Source organism: Fusarium solani (assembly GCF_023522795.1).
Source record: "Fusarium solani strain SB1 chromosome Unknown bctg00000004, whole genome shotgun sequence".
Lineage (NCBI taxonomy): Eukaryota > Fungi > Ascomycota > Sordariomycetes > Hypocreales > Nectriaceae > Fusarium > Fusarium solani.
In genome coordinates this window covers 1,576,157-1,596,276 of record NW_027072152.1, presented here as the reverse complement: position 1 = coordinate 1,596,276, position 20,120 = coordinate 1,576,157, and the positions used below count along the sequence as shown (strand labels likewise).

The following is a 20,120-nucleotide window of genomic DNA, read 5'->3' as shown; positions in this document are numbered from 1 at the left end:
TACCAACAACCATTTGGTGCCTGACGAGAAAGGATTTGTGTTTATGCCCAGGTATGGATGGGAACGCAAGAAGTTGTACGATAATGCTTGTCCATTTTGGACTTGATGAAGTTTATCTTGATTCAGACGATACAAGTGAAACATAACATAGCAAGTGACATGATCAAAGCAACCAGTACGTGATGCACATTTCAATATACACCAACCAAACATAAGCCGCGTTCTATTATGAATCGCTCGCAAGGCATGCAACCAACCCGAAACTCTTTCTCCCTTTTCTCCTTTTCCTACAAATCCCAGTCTAGACATGCATCGCTCTCTCTACAGCTTAAAGTTGCCGCTCGAGACCACCTTGGGGGCCTTGGCCTTCTTGCCATCCACATCCGTAATCTCTCCCTTGCGGTTGATGACCTTGACACCGCCCTTCCTCAGCTCGGCGATAGTGTCACGCTGCATCTTGGCCCTCTTGCTAACCACCTTCTTGCCATCGACACCACCCGCCTTGCGGACACGCTCCTTCTCGCGGCGGCGGCGACGGCTCTTGTCCTCGCGTGTCATCTCCTGGCGTGCCACGGGCAGACCGGCCTTGGTGACGACCTCACCCTGGGCGGCTGTCTCGGTGGTGCCGGCCTTGTAGACCTCCTGAGGTGCCATGCGGCTGCTCTCGCCCGCGACGCCCTGGGCTGTTGTGGGTTGGGCATCCTCCATGGCGACCGTAGCCACGTCGGCGACGACGGAGAGGGATGGCGCGGTAGGCTTGGGCTTGTAGTGCCAGGAGCTGAGGGCGTCGAGGCGCGCGCTGACATCCTTCCAGAGGGCCTCGACCTCCTTCTCTTCGCGCTGAAGCTTCTCGTCCGACTGGCTGACATAGTTGTCAGGGTCGGTGTTCTTGACGTGCTCCTCCTCGTAGATCTCGGCCAGACCCTTGGTGGCCTTGCTGTCGTCGAGCTCAACGAGGCCACGGCGTGTGCCCGCAGGGAGACCCTCAGTGTCGGGTCGGCGTTTGATGACCTCGTCGAACTCCTGGGCGAGAATACGCCTCTTGATGAGATCCTCAATGCCCTCCGTGACGTCGGGTGTGATGACGGGCACCGGCTTGCCAACATGCTCAAAGTCGAGGTCTTCCTCGAGAAGCGAGTTCATGGGACGGTCCACAGCAGCAGCCTCACCCGAGAGAGTCCATTCTCGCTTGGCCACGGAAGCAGCTTCAAGCTTGCGGATCTCCTCAGCGAGCTTGGCTTGTCTTCGTTCGTGAGCTGAGCGTCGCGACTTGGGGTCTCCAGCCGAGACGTCAGATAGAGCATCCTCAGAGTCCTCATTCTCTGACTCGTCGTCGAACAGATCTCTCCGAACATCGGCCATGGCCCGCTCGACATCGGCATCGTCTGGCTGCTTGGGCTCAAACTTTACTGTCTTTTTGGGCTTGCCACCCTTGGACTTCTTGGGGGGCGGCGCAAAGAAGTCCTTGTAGTAGACCTCGTTGGCGTTGAAGTCCATTCCCTCATCATCCACATCGGCATCCATGTCCATGGCCTCATCCTCGCTGTCACCCTCGGGCGCATCGAGAGCCATGTCTCCAAACGTGGGGCCATCATCCTCATCGTCATCCTCTTCATCTTCTGATTGCGGCTCGGCCGCCTTCTTCGACTTTGAACCCGCCTTGGGAGGGGCCATAGGGTCGACATCCCAGTTGATGTCCTCCTCGTCGCTCACTTGGTCGGTGTAGGGATCTCCCTTTGCATCTTGCTCCTCAAACCATTGTGTTTGTCGGTTGAAGTCATCGAGAGAGAAGAAGCCATCGTTGAGACCATCAGGATCCTCAACATACTCCTCAGCAGGTCCATCGACCTCATCATCCTCATCCTCGTAGTCGTCTCTTGTTTCGTCGAACTCTGACTCATCGTCATCTTCCTGGTCGTCTTCTTGACCGTCTTCCAACGCTTCCTCGTCCGATATTTGTTCTTGGTCGTCGTCTTCAGATCCATCTTCGCTCACATCCTCATAATCAGAGCCCACCTCGAACCCATCCTCCCCAAACTCAAGTAGCTTTGAATCATCCGCGCTGGCTCCATTGATTGTGACCTCGTCACGCTCCTGGAGCTCAGCAAGGGCTTCCTCCGAGTACTTCAAAACACCACCAATAATCCTCTTGGCCTGTTGCCACACCTGACCCGTCTCAAACCCATCGATGTAGACCTTGCGCATCTTGAGAACATCATCCTTTCCGCCGACGCCCCTCTTGCGCTTCCGGCTCTCCTTGAGCCTCTCCTGCTGTTCATCCCCGACCCGCCCGGCAAAGCTCTCGAGTGTGTGCTTGACGAGGTTCAGAGAGTCGGTCGGGATCGCGGCGGTGGGCTGGAGAAAGGCGTGACGCTTGCCGTCGGCCAGGCTTTCGAGGAGCGCCAGGACATGGCTGTTGGCGAGTGACTCTGGGGCGGCCATGGCGGGAGGCGCGGCCGTCAAGGTGTGCGACGTTGAAGTGAGTGATGGCGACGTCTGGACGGCCATGCTCTGATGTGACTGGCTAGCAGAGCTATCTTGCGCTGCTATCAACTCCTCCAAGCTGTTGTTGTTCTTCCGAATGGCGTTTGTGTATCCAGGATCCAGGTTGTGATGAGCCGCAAAGGCTTGGGGTTGAGAAAAGTCGCGGTTCACACGATCCATACCAGGGAAAAAAATTTGGGACGTTGCGGCCTCGCCCCGCAGTTTTTCTGCAGGCAGCTGCAAACGCCTGATATGATTGGCCAATCTACCATCAGTGCATCGCTGATAAGAGATAAGACACTTATCACCCAAAGCCGTGCTACAGTATGCGATGCTTGAAAGAAACAAGTTCAAAGAAAACTATTATAAAACGGCTCGCTAGGTAGATTTGCTATGGTTTCTGATAATATTCAGATGCTTTATATCTCTTCTTAATCAAGAATGGAGCTGCATATAGACAATTGGCGAGTTAGTATCCAACTCAGGTACCGCCCTGTCAATCTCTCAAGGCGAACAACATGCTTCATCCATCAGATGATGGTTGTACAAATAGCAAGCAAGCCTTGAGCGCAAGTAAGGATTAGCATCTAGTTAGGACAACCACTTGAGTGACCGAACGCAATTCCAAATCAATCAATCCCATCCCAGTACCAGCACCAATATCAGTCCCAATTCCAATCCGGGCGAAGCGCAAAGCCCCGTGTCAACTCCGAGGCATCACCATCTACCAGTCAGTCAAGTTACTACTCCCTGCTTGCTGTATTGTGTCCCAAGGAACAGGTCAATTCCTCTTCCACAGTCTAGAACCAATAATAGAATAGACCCTCAATTGCCTCTGCGACCACCAGTGCTCATGAGTGTGATTTTCTGTTTCTTCTTCTTCTTTCCACCGCCGCCGCCGCCGCCGCCGCCGCCACCACCACCACCACCACCATTATTCGGGCGTGCGTTGCTGTTATCCGTCGCCGATTCGATAGCCTGGATCTGCATCGCGAGATCAGCTGAATCAAACAGGTCCTCATCTTTGAGCCAGCCGTCGTCAACATTCGAACTCCGAACTGGCGCCATGTCAGGAGATCCATTGATCGCCCGCGTGCCCCAGACTGTTCTCTGAGTCGATGGGCTGGTTGACATTTCCGCCAACGTCTCGAATCCTGGTCGAGGATCCGGGGGTGTGGCACCAGAATGACCGCTCAGTGGCTGGAACTCAGACATGTCCATCCGAGGGACATCCTCCTCCTCCTCAAGTGGCTGGGGTAGCCGCTGGTACCCCGTCGACTTGCGTAGGGCAGCTGCTTCGAGTCGCTCTGCTTGGAGGCGCTCCCGCTCCTCCTGCGTTTCCTTCTCGCGGTTCCGTTTCCGTCGCCGCTCGATTTCTCCCGAGAAAGACGCCAATGTCTCTGCTGGCACAATGTCTGTCCAGTCACATTCCAGGAAGCTAATGACACACCCGCGAGGAAGATGCCCGAGGTATTTGGCTCTCCTGCGCAGTGCGTCATCGACCACATGGCCGGTTGAGATGTGCTCGACGCGAGGGAGGAGCGTAGAGGGAAATGATGAGAAGGAGCCATACTTGGTTTTCAGGATGCGAATGTCCAGTGGTGAGAGGTAGAGATGAGGTGGTGAACTGTAGAAGTAAAAGTCGGGATCTGCTGATTGCTTCCCGGAACTTGATCCTGGACCCGCCGTTGGCTCCTCTGCGACTTGAAGATCTGCCAGTTTCTCCTTGGAGGCTGTGACAGCTCGAATGGCCTTCTGAGACCATTCACCATCTTGGCCAAACAGAGTCTCGTCCTCCTTCGCCTGCTTCTCTAGCGAAGCGATTTCCTCGTCGAATTGAGCGGCCATATAATCCGTGGTACCCTTCATCATGCGGGCGTAGTCCAGAACGTTGGCAGCGAAATGCCAGGGAATGTCGTCCCCGAAAGTGCGTGCCTCCGCGGCACCCTCCCGCGGGAGAGCCATCGTTGAGTGTGCGCCTCGTGCCATCAGCCGTAGCACGACGTCGTCACCAACTCTAGGTAGCGGACTTTCCTGACCTGCATAAAACCGGACAGGTCGAACGTCTTGCATGTATATCGAGTCCTCGCAGATGGGACATTTCTTCCATTTTGGACCACGGTTTGGCTTTCCTTCCTCCTCACTTGAGCTTGAGTTCATAAATCGAATCAGGCAAGGCAAACAAAAGATGTGCCCGCATTTCGCCATGCGAGGAGCCACTGGCTCCGAAAGACAAATTGGGCATGATGAAGTCTGCGACTCGCTCGAAGCAATAATCTGCATCACCAAAGACCAGTCCAGATGCGTGTCGGCATCCGACGCCTGCTTGCTATAGGTTCCTTCTGGAGACAGGACAAAGCGGTAGTTGGCATGGACATATCTCGCCTTGTCGACTGCGTGGTATCCAGACCCCAGTCCCCATGTTGGGTTCCGTCTAGGATGTCTGGCATGCGTATGATGGTCTTGTACCGGTCGTGGCATCGAGTAATTAAGGAGATGGGTAATCGAAGTCTGGCCACGCCGACTGTTCGGGTTTCTGAACGCTCTTAATTCCGCCATCGCATCTTCGTCGTCAGGGCCGGTATTGGACCTATCTCCTAGGCCAGGTCGACGTTGATTCCGGTGCTGTTTTCGAGAGCCTTGGGCCTTTCGAGGCATGGATTGCGCTGACGAGGAGCCGGCCTGCGATGGCCGACGTGATGATTCAAAGCTCGACGTCGATGGTCCGGCTTGGATGGCCGGGGGGTTTGATGGCGCAGGGACGGATTTTCCCACACTAGAGGTCGACGAACTCATATTCGGCACAGTCGGTTCGAAGGTATTTCAACCTTGGATCCGATGAGGCAGGCAGCCGCTTCAATCGGTTCGTTTCTTTGGCTGTGTCCCTTGTGGCGGGATGAGACCAGCTTGAGATCTCTTGCCTCTCGCCAGGGGAGAGTCAACGCCCAAGGTCCCAAGGAGAGAGAGACAAAGAGTGGCAGTTCTAACAGGTCTTGGTAAAGTAGATAGGATTGTTGAAACAGTGGTTGGAGGAAAGTAGGTTCACGAAGGGGTCCAGCTGGGACGGACCCCGTGGATGGATGGAGGTGGATCGAGCGAGTCACTCACTGGCGGGGCAAATCGTGATGGAGTTGGCGGGCTCGGCGGCGCAGGGGAATGGCGTTACCTGCCTGCAACTCGGACGTTAGTCATCAACGGATGCCACTTGACGCTATCACATGACCAGAGGCGTGACCTCTGAATATGCCTCAACGACAGCAGCACCCAAGGTATTCTCACGGTGGACTGATACAGAGGAAAAACTCATTGTCAAGTTGTATCCAAACTTCAAGCATCACTTCTTTTAACATGAGGGATACTATCATACATGAATTCCGGTATCAATCAAAAGCATACGCGTAAAAACTGACTATCAACTAGGTATATGACGGAGATCCAGGCCCTCAGTGATCTCAACCACTCTCCTCTTCCTCATGGATCCAGGGGAATCATTGATAAACGAAGACACCAATCCCAAGAAAACGAAAGAAAAAGAAAACACATAAGACGTTTCTGACACCACAGCATCATGACATTAGCTCATCTCACCCCACCCTCGTCTTGTCTTGTCTACTTGTGGTCGGACAGCTTGTGCTTGATCTTGCTGAAGATCGAGCTCAGTCGGTTGTGCTTCTTCTTTTGGGCGGTGGTCGAAGAGCTACCGTTGGCGGCGGGCTCAGCAGGCTTGGTCTCGGTGGCCTTGCTGCCGTTCTCGGCAGCTGAGGTGCCGTTACCAACAGCGGGAGTTTCCGCCTGGGGCTCAGGCTTAGCCTCAGCCTTGACCTCTTCAGGTTTCGTTACAGGCTCAACGGCGGGCTTGGCCTCCTCAGTCTTGGTCTCTTCCACCTTGGTCTCGGGCTTGGCCTCCTCGGGCTGAACCACAGGAGCAACAACAGCAGCGGGCTCAGCAGCGGGCTTGGCCTCTTCCACCTTGGTCTCCTCCACGGCAGGGACAGGCTCAGTCTCCTTCAGGAGCTCGGCCTCGACCTCCTTCTTGTTCTCAACAGCCTCGGTGCTGGCGGCAGCCTCAGGGGCCTTGCCGGCCTCAACAATAGACTCCTTAACCTCAGCGGGCACCTCAGGGGCAACAGCCTCAGTCTTGGTCTCCTCAACAGGGGCAACGGGGGCGACCTCCTTCAGGAGCTCAGCCTCGACAACCTTCTTCTCCTCGACGGCTTCGGTGTTGGCAGCAGCCTCGGGGCTCTTGCCGGCCTCGATGATGGACTCCTTAACCTCAGCAGGAACCTCGGGGGAAACCTGCTTCGTCTCCTCGCTGGTAGGCTCCACCACGGCGTCATAAGTACCAGTGACAGGCTTGACCTCCTTGAGAAGCTCAGCCTCAACCTCCTTCTTCTCCTGAACGGCCTCAGTGTTGGCAGCGGCCTCGGGAGACTTGCCAGCCTCAACGAGAGACTCCTTGACCTCAGCAGGGACCTCGGGAGACACCTCCTCTCGGATCTGCTCCTTGTTCTTGGCGTCCAGAGCCTCCTGGGCAGCTACGGGAAGCTTCTCCTTGACAGCATCAGGGAGGTTCTTGGCGGCGGCATCGGTGATGACCTCGGTCGCGTTGTTCACTGCAGGAGCAGCCTTCTCCTCAATGGTCTCCTTGGCGGTGAGGCCGGCAGCAATGACGGCGCCACCAGCGGTGGCAGCGAGAGCAGCCAGTCCAGCGTCCTGGGCCTTCTCGGTATCCTGGCCAGCAGTGCCCTCAGAGGTAGCAGGGGCCTCAGGGACCTTCTCCTTCAGCTCCTCCTCAACCTTAGCCTTCTCCTCGACGCCCTCGGCTTCGGCGCTAGCTTCAGGGGCCGCGTTGGCCTTCTCCTGGCTCTCCTTGACAACCTCGGGGACAGCAGGCTTGGGCTCAAGGGGAACCTCGGCGGCGAGGGCCGCGGTGGTGGAAACGGGTGTCACAGTGTTAATGGCGACATCCTGAGCACCGATGATAGGGAGGCTGGACTCGGGGATGGTGTTGGCAGAAACGGGAGGGAGCTCAGTCTCGACACCAGGGATAGCGTCGCTCTTCTCGTACGACTCCTTGTCGAGCTTGACGTACTTGTCGGTGCTCTGAGCGGTGATAGACTCGGGGATCTTCTCGCCAGGCGCCAGGGTAATGGGGTTGCCAACGCCCTCAGAAGCGGGGAGGGGGTTGACGCTGATGGGCTTCTCGAGCTCGTTCGCAAGAGGTGCAACAGTCACGGGCTTGTCAAGCTCAGTCACGGGCTTGTCAAGCTCGGTCGCGGGTGTGATGGGGAATCCGCCTGGAATGTCAGAAGGCGTCTCGAGGGGATGCGCCTTCTCGTTCTCGGTGAGGGTCTCCTCAGAAGTGAGCGCGGCGACAGCCTTGTCCTCGGCCACCTTCTCGTCAAGCACCTTCTCGTTAAGCGCCTTCTCCTCAACGGGCTTTACCTCGATAGGTTGCTCAGAAGCCATCGCAGCGGTGGTAGATGTGGGGGTGACGGTGTTAAGAATGGCGGCGGCGGGGGTATCTTGTGTGATTTGGTCGGGGGTGAGGAAGTTGTTCACGTTGCCCTGAGTGTCAGGTTCGTTGGGTGCTGATTGGTTGATTACCCAGTTACCGTCGACAACGAACTAGATGATGGGTGAGCGACAGCCTCTACAGTGAATGCGCAAAAGGTGAGGGTGAGGAGGAAGAGCAATTGGGTTCAGAGGAGGGGAGGAGGGGGGGTTTCAATCATCTGGTACGATGACGAAAAGGTCAATGGCGGGAGAGCTGAGGAAGGCGGGCAGGCAGGGCAGGTGCGGGTCTGGATGCAGGCACACTAGCGCGCAGCGCAAGCAAGCGCTGACTTGAAAGGCGCCTTGGCGGACAGGGCAGCGCGAATCGACTTTGTCCAACGTCGCCGCCTGGCGCCAACATCTAGGCAGACTGGCATGACCTGCAAATGACCTGCAAAAAGGACCTGGGCCATGGGCTGAGGACGAGCAGGTTCTCACCGCTCCCCGCTCACTAACGCATTCCAGAACTGTCTCGAGCGTAGTTGGGTTGCGTCATACCGAACCGCGGGGGGTTGGTTGGGGATGGTGTGGGCGCGGGTATGGGTTGTAGAGAACCCATGACATGACAGGCAGGGAAAAGGTCAGGCCTGGCGCAATCCCAATCCCCGATCCTAGCAGCGACCGCAAAAATTGACGAGCAGGGGTGGTTGGGATTACGGTAGCAGACCAGACCAGACACCGCTCTTGTGCCTAAGAGCCTTTTAGGCTCATCATGACCCTGCAGATTGGATTGAGAGATGGCGATGCGCGGAGGGCACGGATTCCATAGCGGCACGGACACACGGTCGCAATCCGCCAGACCCAGACCAGTACCAGTACGAACAAGAGGCGGCGCGGCGGCGCAACTGCTCAGTGGGAGGATGGCGCTTTACCATGATCCATCTCTGCAGGGTTTGGTACGATGGTAGGATGGGCACGAGAAGCTTCTCCATGGTGACGAGAAAGGGGGGATGGATAATTGATGGTTCAATCCGGGATCGCGTGCATGGGGAAACACCGAGTAGAGGGAGCTGGTGGTATCGCCGATCGAGGCACCAGTCGCTGACGCACCTTGTAGTAGATCTTGCTCGAGGCATCCTTGAGGTCGACCGTCTTGGAGAAGACATCGCCCGTCTTTTCGAGCTTGACGCTCTTGGTCCAGTCGTCGAAGGTACCGGTCACGTAGACTTCGTCGGCGGGATGCTCCCTACAAGAAAGCTCGGGGTTAGTCCAGATGTCTCAGACATTGTCCTAGTTCCAGAGTGCGACATGGAGCAACAATGGTGACGGGGGTAAAGCTCCAGACAAAGCTCAACGAGAAGTGCCGCGCCATAGGCACGCGACGTGTGCAGCTCCAAGGGTGAAGCTCAAGGGTGAAGCTTGCTTGAAGCTGTCGTCGCGATCGTCGCCGTCATCAAAAGACAGATTGTTACATACCACTTGAAAGTGAAGCTGCCCATGGCTGCGATTCGTAGATATCAGATGCGGCGTTTGAGTCTGCGCAGGCGGAACGGGGAGCGAAGGAGTGAGGCAGCGAAGCCGGCGGCGTAGGTAGCGTAGATAGGGAGGTAGGTTGGTAGGTAATGACGGATGGATGTTTTGTTGTGGTTGTGGGAGAGAATAGAATAGGATGGAAATGGTTGGGAGGAGAACCACGGGCGGGAGGCACCAGGACGGGTCTGGTCTGGCGTCGGTCAGGCTGGGGGGACCGAAATTAAAGATTGTCGGCGGTAACGGGGGGAGCTTCAGTCGAAAGAGAAAAAAAAGTACACCACCGCAACCACCACCCGTACCGAAACAGGGATATTATTAAGCGATTCGGAAGAGATGGTTTTGCCGAATCCAGTGGAAATGGCGAAATGGGCGAGGCGATAGGTACGAGAAAAAGGAGAGGGCTTTGTAGGTGTGACGTTGATACGGTGAGGGAGCAAAGTAGGTGAGGATGTAGAGATAAGAGGGCCTGTGGGCGGAAGCAGTGTGCGAAAGCGGAAGTTGATGATGAAAGACACAGCACGTGGGGGCAAGTTTTGGATTTCAGTTAATGATGTTATGCACGAGGGCGGCAAGTATCAGGAATCGATGAAAAATTGGTAGGAGAAGGAAGAAGAGGTCAAAACTTGGAAAGCTTCGAGGTTTCCTCCTTGGAGCTTTGAACAGAGCTTGTATGGAGCTCGGTGAATCACAATAGCAGTGACGACACATCGACGATGATGATGATACCCTGAACCGTCCTGTTGCAGGTTGCGCAACCATCCATCCATCCAAAGATGACATTACTGATGTGCGTCTCCAGCTATGAATGTATGGATGCCAACATACGGGCTTGCTTGGGCACCTTCTTCCTTGCCTGATGTCCTCATTGCAACCATCATTGTAGTCATGCTGGACCGCCATAGGCAGGTCAACAAGCGCCGGGAGCTGGGAAGATCCATGAACAACACAGCAAGCGCCGCACTCTCTGCTGCAAAAAGCTCTGCAAAAACGCATTCTTGCAGGGTGGGCACGCAGCTGCGGTTCCTCTCGACTGCCCACAAGTGGAGACGCGACACCTTGTCTCTGACGACATGGGCAATTTCATGGCGTCGTTCGGTTGAGCGAGACCTTCTTGTCTGCCCGCCAACCGCATCCGGGGCTTGCAGGCCGCCATCCCATCCTTTCGTGGCATGGATGATGGTTTAGTGAGAGTGGCTGGTATTGGTAGCAGTTTGCTTCGACTCAACTCCGAGGCTGTCGTTTAAATGTAGATATCCAAACCTACCTGGCTAGCTAGTCGGAGTATCATGCTACTACTAGCTCCATCTTGCCCGAGCTACACCTACCTTTCCTACCTGAGGTAGGAAATAGATGGACGCGATGCTGGGGTAGCTTGGTAGGGTAGCATCGCACGAGTGCCTGGGCTAGACCTCGCCATGGCTGGCTGGTCCTGGGGAAGCCGGAGCTCCATACGGATAACAACCGGACCTTTTTGTCTCTGAGGTGGTCGGTGAAATGGGGTCCGACACGCATTCTTGTCAACGGTCTCGCCAAGCTAAATTTGTTTTGTTGTTTCCCGCATCATCTCGTCTGAATCATATGGATCACCCGCATCCTCGTGATAGCCCAATCTTGCGTCAAGTTGCTTTGCTTGTGCATGTCGTTGCTTTTGTCCTGCCCGTCATGGCACCACGCGGTCATGTCCGTGTTAGCCAGTGACCTTTCCTGTCAAAATGTTTTGCATCGTTTCATAGAATTAGGGCTCACTCCTCTGCCGCACATGTTGAAACCAGCCCGTCGATCAAGCAGCCGGCGAGGATCCGGAGCCAGGGTCAGGAACTGAAGTGTCTCTTTGGTGGGGAGGCGGTGTGCGCGTACATGCAGAAATCACCGGAATCATTCGACACTGCAGCTAAAAAAGATTCGAGTTGGAAGTATGTACGTATGAAACAGGCGGTCTCAGGAACGTGTTGAGTCAAGAAATATCGTGCACATGATATGTTTTCCTGAAGGAGCGGTAGAGGGATATACGAATACGCCTTGGAGTTTGAGCGGTCACAGATGTGAGTGCGTGCGTGCGTGTATGTGCGCATGTTGAGCATCTGCCAACGTACAGAGTAGAAATCATGACATTCGTTCATCCAATGTCAGGGCAGGCACGAGACTGGCCCTTGCTCCCGCTCTTGCTTTTTTTTTGCGCACCTTGTAAATGCATGTTAACCAGCCCCAGGGTAGTAACTTGGGACCCTTCGTGCATGGTTCCTGGAAATGGATCCATTCGCGGATGACTGGATGATCCAAAAGAGGGCACTTGTTGATTACATTTGCCGGGGTTCAGATCGATACAGGGAGTTTGAAAATGACAATCGATTTCATGTTACACTTCTACAGTTGAAAGTCCATGTTACTTGCGACTCTTAAGGTGACACCGCCGACCCCATCTCATCACAGCTCCTCCTTTGCCGATGCTTTGGTGTTGCTGGCCTTGAGTACCTGAGCCTTAATGTCAAACTTCATGCTGTGATCTTCCGGCTGAGAGTGCTCGATCCAGGCGACAACTCCGCCGTCAACGGGTGTTGTGTTGTACTTGGTTAGATCGACAAGTTGGTCTAGATGACTTTGTGTAAGTTACTGTCACAGCAAAACCAGACATTCCTGTCACACTGAAAACTTTGATGACTTACCCTTGCACTTGCTTGCCTCAGCTGCCCAGAGAGGGAGGACTCCGTAAAGAGCACCTGGCGCAAATATGGCAACCTTTTGTTCGTCGCTGGAGCGGTCGATCTTGTCGGCAGCTGGGAACTCGACAACATGTTCCAGCTCATCTTCCTCGGTCTTGGGCTTATCAAGAACAGCAAAGAGTGCATTTCCTTTACCGTCGGATCGTTCTTGTTCTTCAACCCACTCACGAACAGTGAGAGGCAGCTTGTCATAGTCCATCAACAGAAGGCTACGGCCGTGGAGGTGATAATCCAGACCAGACCATCCACCGGGATACTCTTTTCCGTCAAACACTTCCTTCAAGCCCTTCGCCCAAGGCTTGAGTCCATTTGGAGGAGGGTCCATCAACTCATGGAGGGTGTACTCGAGCGCGCTGAAGCTGGTCTCGACCTCGCAGGCAGGTTGGAATGCAGACATGGCTTCCAGCGCGAAGGGGTTCTTCCAGTCGAAACCTTGGACCAGGTCGACAGGTGGCGGTTGGCGCATCTGGAAGGCTTGTGTAGCCCCGGCCAACAAGACGGAGGCTAGACATCCGGTGATTCTGGAGCACTTCATGGTTGTGGTGGTTTAGCGATGTTGCTAGTGAGGCTCTTGGTGACAATTGTCAGGCAATGGATCGCGATAACCAAAGAACATGAATCTCACTATTTCCCTGGAATCATCATGACTTATAACCTTGAGGATCTTATGATGCGAGCTGAATTGCATCGTTGTCCTCTTCGGAGTCTTGGGCCCGAGTTTCCCTTTCAGGGTATTCATGTCGGCGCATGTTTCTCAGGCGGGGGCAATTCCGAATATTATCACCTCCGGCTAAAGTGATGAGTGAAGGTATTGGCTACAAAACAGTGATCACGTGAAGCTGAAGTTTTAATTGCATTGATCCATAGATCGAATCTGGCATATCGACAGATCTCATCCTGGTCGCCATGAGTTGAGGTTTGACTCGTGCTGTCGCTTGGCTAGTTACACACTCAATCTCACCTACGCGTGTCGGGTCTTCAAGAGAATTAAAGCCCGCACAATGAATCGGCAAGTGAGTCACCGGCCTTGATTATGTCTTATAATAATAAGGACGCGTAGTTCAGATGGCCAACTCCACAGCAGCCATTGGAGGGTTCGTATCGCAGCACCATGTAACACCACAAAGGGTAACTGCGCTTTATTGCCTTGCGTAACACTAGAGATGAACCATGCTGTGCAGGGCTATGCTTTTTGAGCTGAAACATGTTTAATGGCGAGAAATCCGGGCCAAACAGGCCTCCCAATCTCTAAACTCTGCTGCGCCTGATCGCCTCAGCCATCGTGATGCCGAGTTAACCGGAGGATTCTAATAGTCTGAGCCCCTGAACCAACACACGTTCTGCATTGCACAGCTCCACTACCGAAAGTCTGAAATGGTGGTATGTTTGAGAGATGGCATGTATGCAATTCCTCGAGTACAAAGATCCGAATATGCTATGTGTGTGTTCACTGTCGTGCCAAGTCTGAGTAGCGGCGATCTCGCATCAGGACCATAATGCCCAGTCGGTCCATCCCGAGCCGCCACACAAGTCTTTAGGTCTCAGTCCAAGCTTTCGTAATACCAGTGTCTGGATGGAACACCCTTGGGATGTCAGCTCGTTCTAGACTTCAACTAGCGTCCATCCCAACGCCAACTTCGCCCAGTAGGGCTACGCGGACTCTCCACATGCTGCGCCCCGTGCCATCCTCCCCCAGCTTCGAAATCGCGTTGCCAGCCGGATCCGGAACTAGGCGTGAGGTTGTGTTTGGTATGCTCGTCGAGCTGCTATTAAACTCCATGGCTCGCCACGGTTGCCGATCACAGCCCGAGCAGCTTGGCGAGCAGATCACTTAGACCGGCACCATGACGACGAAACCAGCGGATGTCGAAACACCCGAGAGGAAGGGTTTGGCGGCAAAGACTAACACCAAGAAGTCCTGGCCATTGTGGAAGAAGCTGACCCTCATCGGCGCGGCCCTCGTCATCATCACGGGGTTGGCGGTTGGACTCGGTGTTGGCCTCACGCGAGGGAAAGGGGGCGACAGCAACGACAACGACAACGGTGCTTCAGACACGAACACCAGCGACGATCATGACAGTGCCCTCAAGGCCCGTGGCAAAATATGGCAGCCCAAGGTCGGCTCCCCGTGGCAGATCGTCCTCCTCAAGCCCATCAAGCTCAACGACGACGGCACCGCCGACGACCTGGAGCCCAACGTGGGCATCTACGACCTTGACCTCTATGACAACGACGCAGAAACATTTGCGGCACTTCGAAAGGCCGGAAAGAAGATCATCTGTTACTTTAGCGCCGGGTCGTGGGAAAACTGGCGCGACGACAAGAACCAGTTTAAGAAGTCCGACCTGGGCAAGACGCTTGACGGATGGCCTGATGAGAAGTGGCTCAACCTGAGGAGTCAGAATGTGCGCAATATTATGAAGAAGCGTATTAAGCTTGCTGCGCAAAAGGGTTGTGATGCTATCGACCCTGATAATGTGGACGGTTATGTAAGTCTCTTACCTTCTCAGCGCGAACCAACTAACACGGCAATAGCAAAACGACAACGGCCTCAAGCTCACCGAAGAAGACTCCATATCGTATATCAAGTTCCTCTCTAAGGAAGCAGCCAAGTACAACATGTCGACCGGCCTCAAAAACGCCGGAGACATCATCACATCAGTCCTCCCTTACGTCGCCTTCTCCGTCAACGAGCAGTGCATCCAGTACAACGAGTGCGAGACCTTTGCCGCCTTCATCAAGGCCAAGAAGCCCGTCTTCAACATCGAGTACCCCAAGGGCGCGCCCAAGGTCAAGGATGCCGATCGCCAGAGGATCTGTTCGCAGTCGGGCAAGGCCAAGGGTTCCAAGGACTTTAGCAAGGTCATTAAGAAGATGAATCTTGATGGTTGGGTCATGTATTGTCCCAACGACACATACACGACTGCGACAGAGGATTGATGGGCGGGGTTGGGCATTTGCAGACTTCTATTTCTGGCGTCTTTATAATTGCATAGCGATGGGTAATGCTGGGTACTTGTTAGAATCGAATACAACCTCACGGAGCTGCTTTGCTTGTTACACACCAAGTTCGAAGTGATTGAGGGATCGCTACTCCAACACAATTCATCAGAGGTAAAAGTTCCAATGAATATGTGTGAGATTTTCGGTCGTTGATTGATTAAGTATATATCTTCCTTGGCGTGTTTGGAGCACGCCCAAGTGTTCATGCATTTTGACCCTTGCCGTTAACCCATTTCTCATGACCTTTTGTAACCCCTAAACTCTTTGCCCCAAACACCACCTTGAACCTGCCATCACCATAAGGTACATCGTCCCCTCTATCCCTACCATACAAGTGTAAGTTGCGTCAAAGCACAACTCTACCAACCCGCCAGCGCCACAACGCAGACCAATGTGAAAAGATGAGGGTATCCTAACAAGAAGGTTTGTCCAAAACCTCGCCTTACACAACCGACCGACCGACATTAGACGTAAAAGAACAGCAAGAAACATGTTGGCTTTCAACCATGCTTCATGTTGTCGCCATAAATTTCGACCCCCCTTCCTGCTTAAACAGCCAATCGCTGTTGGCATCAACCATGAAGTTGGTGATATTAAACTCGTTCGAGGCCCCTAGGCCAGGAGGACCATTGTCATTGGATGTATCCATGCTGTTGTCTGCTGGTGCTGGAGTTCCATTCACACCAGCAATATTCTCGCCTCCGAACGGCAGGCGAGGAACGTTGAAAAAGTCAAAGACATCGAGATATTCAAGTTCGTTTGGTGCTGGCGTCCTCGCTGGTGTGACACTGGGCAATCGACTCAGCGCTGATCCACCCTGGTTCGGCTGCCGAGAGATGAGGAAGTCCAGATCGAATGCCGTGCGTCGCATGTCAGACAGTATCTTGACAGAGCTGGGGGTTATGCCATCGCCCTGTCGCTCACTATCGCGGTGCTCGTCCAGGACCCTTTGCAGTAACTGACAGTATCGAGCGGCAACAGGCCAGAACCGGCCCATATCGCGGAGGCTGTCGACAAAGAATGAAATCTGAGGCGACAACTTGTGCTCAACTGTTGAGCCGTGAACAAGGAGTAGCCGTGCTGACACCCAAAGGGTAAATGCAAATGGTGGACCCAGCTTGGCCAACATCCCATTATTCACTACGAATTCTCCCAGCGCAGCCACATTCTCCACGGCGCTGTGGCACCGTTGAGATGCACTGTAAGACGGGGTGAAGATGGGGGACCTTGTCGTCGGATAGGCGGCAGACGAATGAAGGCGGATGACAGCTGTGTGGTACGTGGCGTGAAGCATGACCCAGGCACAATTGATGTTCTTGCTGCCCGGATGGAAGAGCTTGGCCATGTTGCCAAACTCGCCGGGGAGGCCAAACTTCCACGACGTCAGCATGTTGTCCAACTCTTTGTACCGCATCTGCCACTGCTCCACGTCGCTCAAGGCACTGATATCAACTGGCTGCTTCAAGAACTTGTGTATCTTGGAAAGAATGCCAAGAATCTCAATGTAGTACGCAAAAGCGCCAAGATTCTCGGGCTGGTCGATGTCGTGGTCTGGGGAGCCCGAGTGGTTCACATCAGTGCGGAACCACCTGGTGTCCACCTTTTGATTCTTGATCCACAGATCGTCGCGGCAGGGCAACGTCCTGTCTATTTCCCGGTCGTCGAGGGCGAACTCGAAGGCTGTTGCGATCGTTGCGTATCGATCCAGCAGGTAAATCATCCAGAAGAGTCGACGTCGCGCCTCTTCTTCAATAAAGTCTTTAGGCTCTGAAAGAGTCATGGCACGCAAGGTATAAATTGAGAGGTAATGGGGGGACACTGTCGACGACGTGATTTCTACAGCCAGGCCAAGTTGTACCACGGAGCGGGTGATGAGCGCCATGATGTTCCATCCCGGAGGCCCATTGCCGCTACCGACGAGGTCGAGGGCGAGAATGACGAGAGCTTGCAGGGACTTGACCGATGAGTTTCCCATGCCGTAAAGGAGAACCCGTTCTTTGGAAACCCTGTGGTAGTGCTCTCGCCGTTCGTCGGTCAATCTCGCATCTGTCGAGTAGCGCATTGTCGTTGCCACAATCGCGTGGAGGAGGATTCGATCAGTCTCATCGAGTGTGGACGGACCGAATAGGGTATCTAGGGTTGTTTTGCGGTGAAGGATTGGGCACCAGGTGTTGATGTGCTTAAAGTAGAGGTCGACAAGGGCGTAGAGAAGGTCGTAGGGTGGCATATCCCGGTCGGGGGTGGTAGTTCCAGGGGCTGCTGACATTGCTGCTGTGGGAGAATGAATATTGGGTTGTACAGAGTTGTAGTAGTCTTGAGCAGCCGCGCTGGGCTGCATGGGCGAGATCTGAGAAGCCGCCGTCATGGGAGGCAGCTGCACATGGTTCCCATTCTGAAAGCCATCGCTCACGCCAGGAGTACGGGCGACGCCAAAGTCGACGCTTTGGGTGCTGGGCGCAAAACCAGAACTGGGAGCCTTCTGCCCGAACAAAGCAGAGTCGGTCTGAGGGGTACGGACGGGCTCGGAGGGTCGAAAGACGTGAGGACCATCTCGTGGTGTTCCTTGATCGCTGGGAAGACTTGGGTTGCTATGTCGGACGCTGGCAGCAAGGGCAGGATTGGTGTTGGCTGCTAGAGTGGCTTGAAGGATCTCGGCATGAGAGCGCAAGATCTCTTCGAGCTTGTCGAGACGCTGTTCGAGTTCGCGACCGTAGCCAGCTCTCAAGCCAGGCTTCTTGCGCTCCTTGTACTCGCAGACGGCGCCATTTCGGCTACACCAACCACAAGAGGGTTGACCACGATCACATTTGACCTGTAAAGGCGAAGCGCATATTAGTATATGTTGTCGACAGTACCACCAAGGACCAGCGGAGAACTGGGAGGTGAGCAAGTATCAGTAAAGAACATACCTTTCTTTGCTTGCACAGCTCACACCTGGGGATGACGGAGTTAGCTTGAGTATTGGCGGTGTTCGTTATCTCGAAAGACAAGGAAGACTGGAAGAAGGTCGCAGTATTGGGGTTGGGGTTGGGGGTGGGCTCGGTGATGGGTGGATCTAATGGCGAGGGTGAAGATTGGGGTGAAGATGCGGCCGTGTGCGGTGACATGGTGTTTAGAACAGAAATAGTATAAAAGTGTAGATAAGATCCGACGCAGATCTTAAAACTGGATCCAACAATTCAACGGGTGGTAATCTGACCCAAGATGAAGCCCGAGCAAGGTAGGGAATCCACGATCGCGACAATGACTTGAGTGTACAGAACGGACAGACAAACAAAAAAAAAGAGGGGAGCATGACTGGGCATGAGAGCCAGCAGCCAGCGTCGCGACTTACGAGACCGAGATGGGCCGTTTCCTTTTCCCGTTGCGACATAGGGTCTCCTGGTCGCCATGATCATCGTCCTCGCTGAGGAGCTGGTTGGCCTCGTCGCTATCGATCTCGGTCGTGGGCGGGCGATTCTCTACCGAGACATCGCCCGAGTTCTTGCCCACCCCGTTGTGCATGGCCTCGAGGGTGAGAGAAGAATCGGGATGCCCTTGTCAGAGACCTCGCGTGTCGGTGCGATGAAAGTGCGAGCTCAGCAACGGTCGTGTGAGTGAGCGATGCGAGTGGTATGCGACAAAGGGCTGAATACGCGGGAACGGGCAAAAGTGCAGTGCAGGGAGTTTGGAGTCTCTGCAGAGGAAGCTCGCGATCCGGGACAATGGTTCGCGCGAGAAGGAGAAAGATCTCCCGAGGGCCCAAGGGGAGGATGGAGAAGTAAGAGGAGAAGAGGCATGCGGTTACGCTACCATACCCCAGGCCAAGGTCAGGTACCTAACTTTGCCATACGGAGGCGGCTGCACAACCTGGTAGCCCAGGTAGGTATTTAGGCAATACCGCGGATTGCCGACACGTCTCTTTTGGTAGGATAAAACTTATGAGCTGCCCATTCCCCTTTGTCAAAGTCACCTGTCTCTTGTTTCTCCTTTGTCGCTTTTTGCTGGCTTTGGGCCTCGGACGGACGGGGAGTGAGTGGCGCCTCAGACCGGGCCTGGTCAGAGGTGGGCCGAGGTGGGCTACGGGCTAAGGGCGAGCTGTCAGAGCTCCAGCTCTTCGGTGTACTTCCGTTGACCGGGAGCCGCAAATAAAATTATGCGACAGGAGAAGAAGAGATTTTCTGTAATCCTTTTTTTGCAATCTTGAAGCTATTGAGATTCAGCCAGCAGAATAGCACGGCTTCAGGGGGACAATGGGGTGAAGGGGGAGGGCCATAGCGCTCTTCCTCGGAGGCTTGTGAAGTGAATTCGATCTCTGGTGATGCGGAGAGGAAAGAACCGAGCACCCTCGTTCGTACCTGCCCAAACCTTCACCTCGCGCGACCAAGCTCTTTCCTTTAGCGGGGAATACTCTGTTGTACAATGATTGGTGGATGGCTCGGCAAGTGGGCCGGCATGGCAAGTCACTTGCCCCGGACCGGCAAGGGGTCATCTCCTCCCATGATGCTCTCGTGCGAAAGGGTTTGTTTACCAAGAAGAAGCGGTCACTCTTTTATGAGCTGGTGAAGTGTCTGGAACACGTTGTTTATTGAAAGATTTTTGCTGGGATATCATGAAAGGAGACACCGCTAGATTATATGACTTTTTGACCGTCCACTGCCCAGGAACTTTCCCGGATCTTCACCCTCCACTTCCCCCAAAATCTCAGCCCCCGTTCTTCACAACCCCCGTCCACCCCGCAATCTTCCACAAACCCGCCACCAGAAAAAGCCGAGCCGCCAAAAAAACGATCTCGGGTTCAACAGCGTTTTGACAACCTGGGACAGCAGATGCACACCTCACTGGGTTCTTCATCAACTGCCGCAAACAGAAACCCCCACGAGGCACAAAACGTCGCATGCGCAC

General features: G+C 54.4%; 6 protein-coding genes across 6 annotated transcripts; 1 reads left to right on the top strand and 5 right to left on the bottom strand.

Annotated features, from left to right (window-relative positions):
- Positions 1 to 321: 321 nt before the first annotated feature.
- On the bottom strand, positions 322 to 2,664 carry MRS44_007567 (uncharacterized protein; the record flags this gene model as incomplete). Its single annotated transcript, XM_046276028.2, has 1 exon — positions 322 to 2,664. One exon carries the CDS (start codon positions 2,662 to 2,664, stop codon positions 322 to 324), a length of 2,343 nt encoding a protein of 780 aa, XP_046134429.2.
- Positions 2,665 to 3,309: 645 nt separating this feature from the next.
- MRS44_007566 (uncharacterized protein) lies at positions 3,310 to 5,280 on the bottom strand (the record flags this gene model as incomplete). Its single annotated transcript, XM_046276029.2, has 1 exon — positions 3,310 to 5,280. The coding sequence occupies one exon, from the start codon at positions 5,278 to 5,280 to the stop codon at positions 3,310 to 3,312; it is 1,971 nt and encodes a 656-aa protein (XP_046134430.2).
- An 813-nt stretch (positions 5,281 to 6,093) lies between these two features.
- Positions 6,094 to 9,479, bottom strand: MRS44_007565 (uncharacterized protein; the record flags this gene model as incomplete). Its single annotated transcript, XM_065620578.1, has 3 exons — positions 6,094 to 8,112; positions 9,091 to 9,226; positions 9,457 to 9,479. The coding sequence occupies 3 exons, from the start codon at positions 9,477 to 9,479 to the stop codon at positions 6,094 to 6,096; spliced, it is 2,178 nt and encodes a 725-aa protein (XP_065476650.1).
- Positions 9,480 to 11,937: 2,458 nt separating this feature from the next.
- Positions 11,938 to 12,768, bottom strand: MRS44_007564 (uncharacterized protein; the record flags this gene model as incomplete). The annotated part of the gene is made up of 2 exons (XM_046276030.2): positions 11,938 to 12,101; positions 12,177 to 12,768. The coding sequence occupies 2 exons, from the start codon at positions 12,766 to 12,768 to the stop codon at positions 11,938 to 11,940; spliced, it is 756 nt and encodes a 251-aa protein (XP_046134432.2).
- Positions 12,769 to 14,077: 1,309 nt separating this feature from the next.
- MRS44_007563 (uncharacterized protein) lies at positions 14,078 to 15,173 on the top strand (the record flags this gene model as incomplete). Its single annotated transcript, XM_046272712.2, has 2 exons — positions 14,078 to 14,722; positions 14,769 to 15,173. The coding sequence occupies 2 exons, from the start codon at positions 14,078 to 14,080 to the stop codon at positions 15,171 to 15,173; spliced, it is 1,050 nt and encodes a 349-aa protein (XP_046134433.2).
- Positions 15,174 to 15,747: 574 nt separating this feature from the next.
- Positions 15,748 to 18,740, bottom strand: MRS44_007562 (uncharacterized protein; the record flags this gene model as incomplete). The annotated part of the gene is made up of 3 exons (XM_065620577.1): positions 15,748 to 18,048; positions 18,146 to 18,401; positions 18,571 to 18,740. The coding sequence occupies 3 exons, from the start codon at positions 18,738 to 18,740 to the stop codon at positions 15,748 to 15,750; spliced, it is 2,727 nt and encodes a 908-aa protein (XP_065476649.1).
- Between the last annotated feature and the right edge of the window lie 1,380 nt (positions 18,741 to 20,120).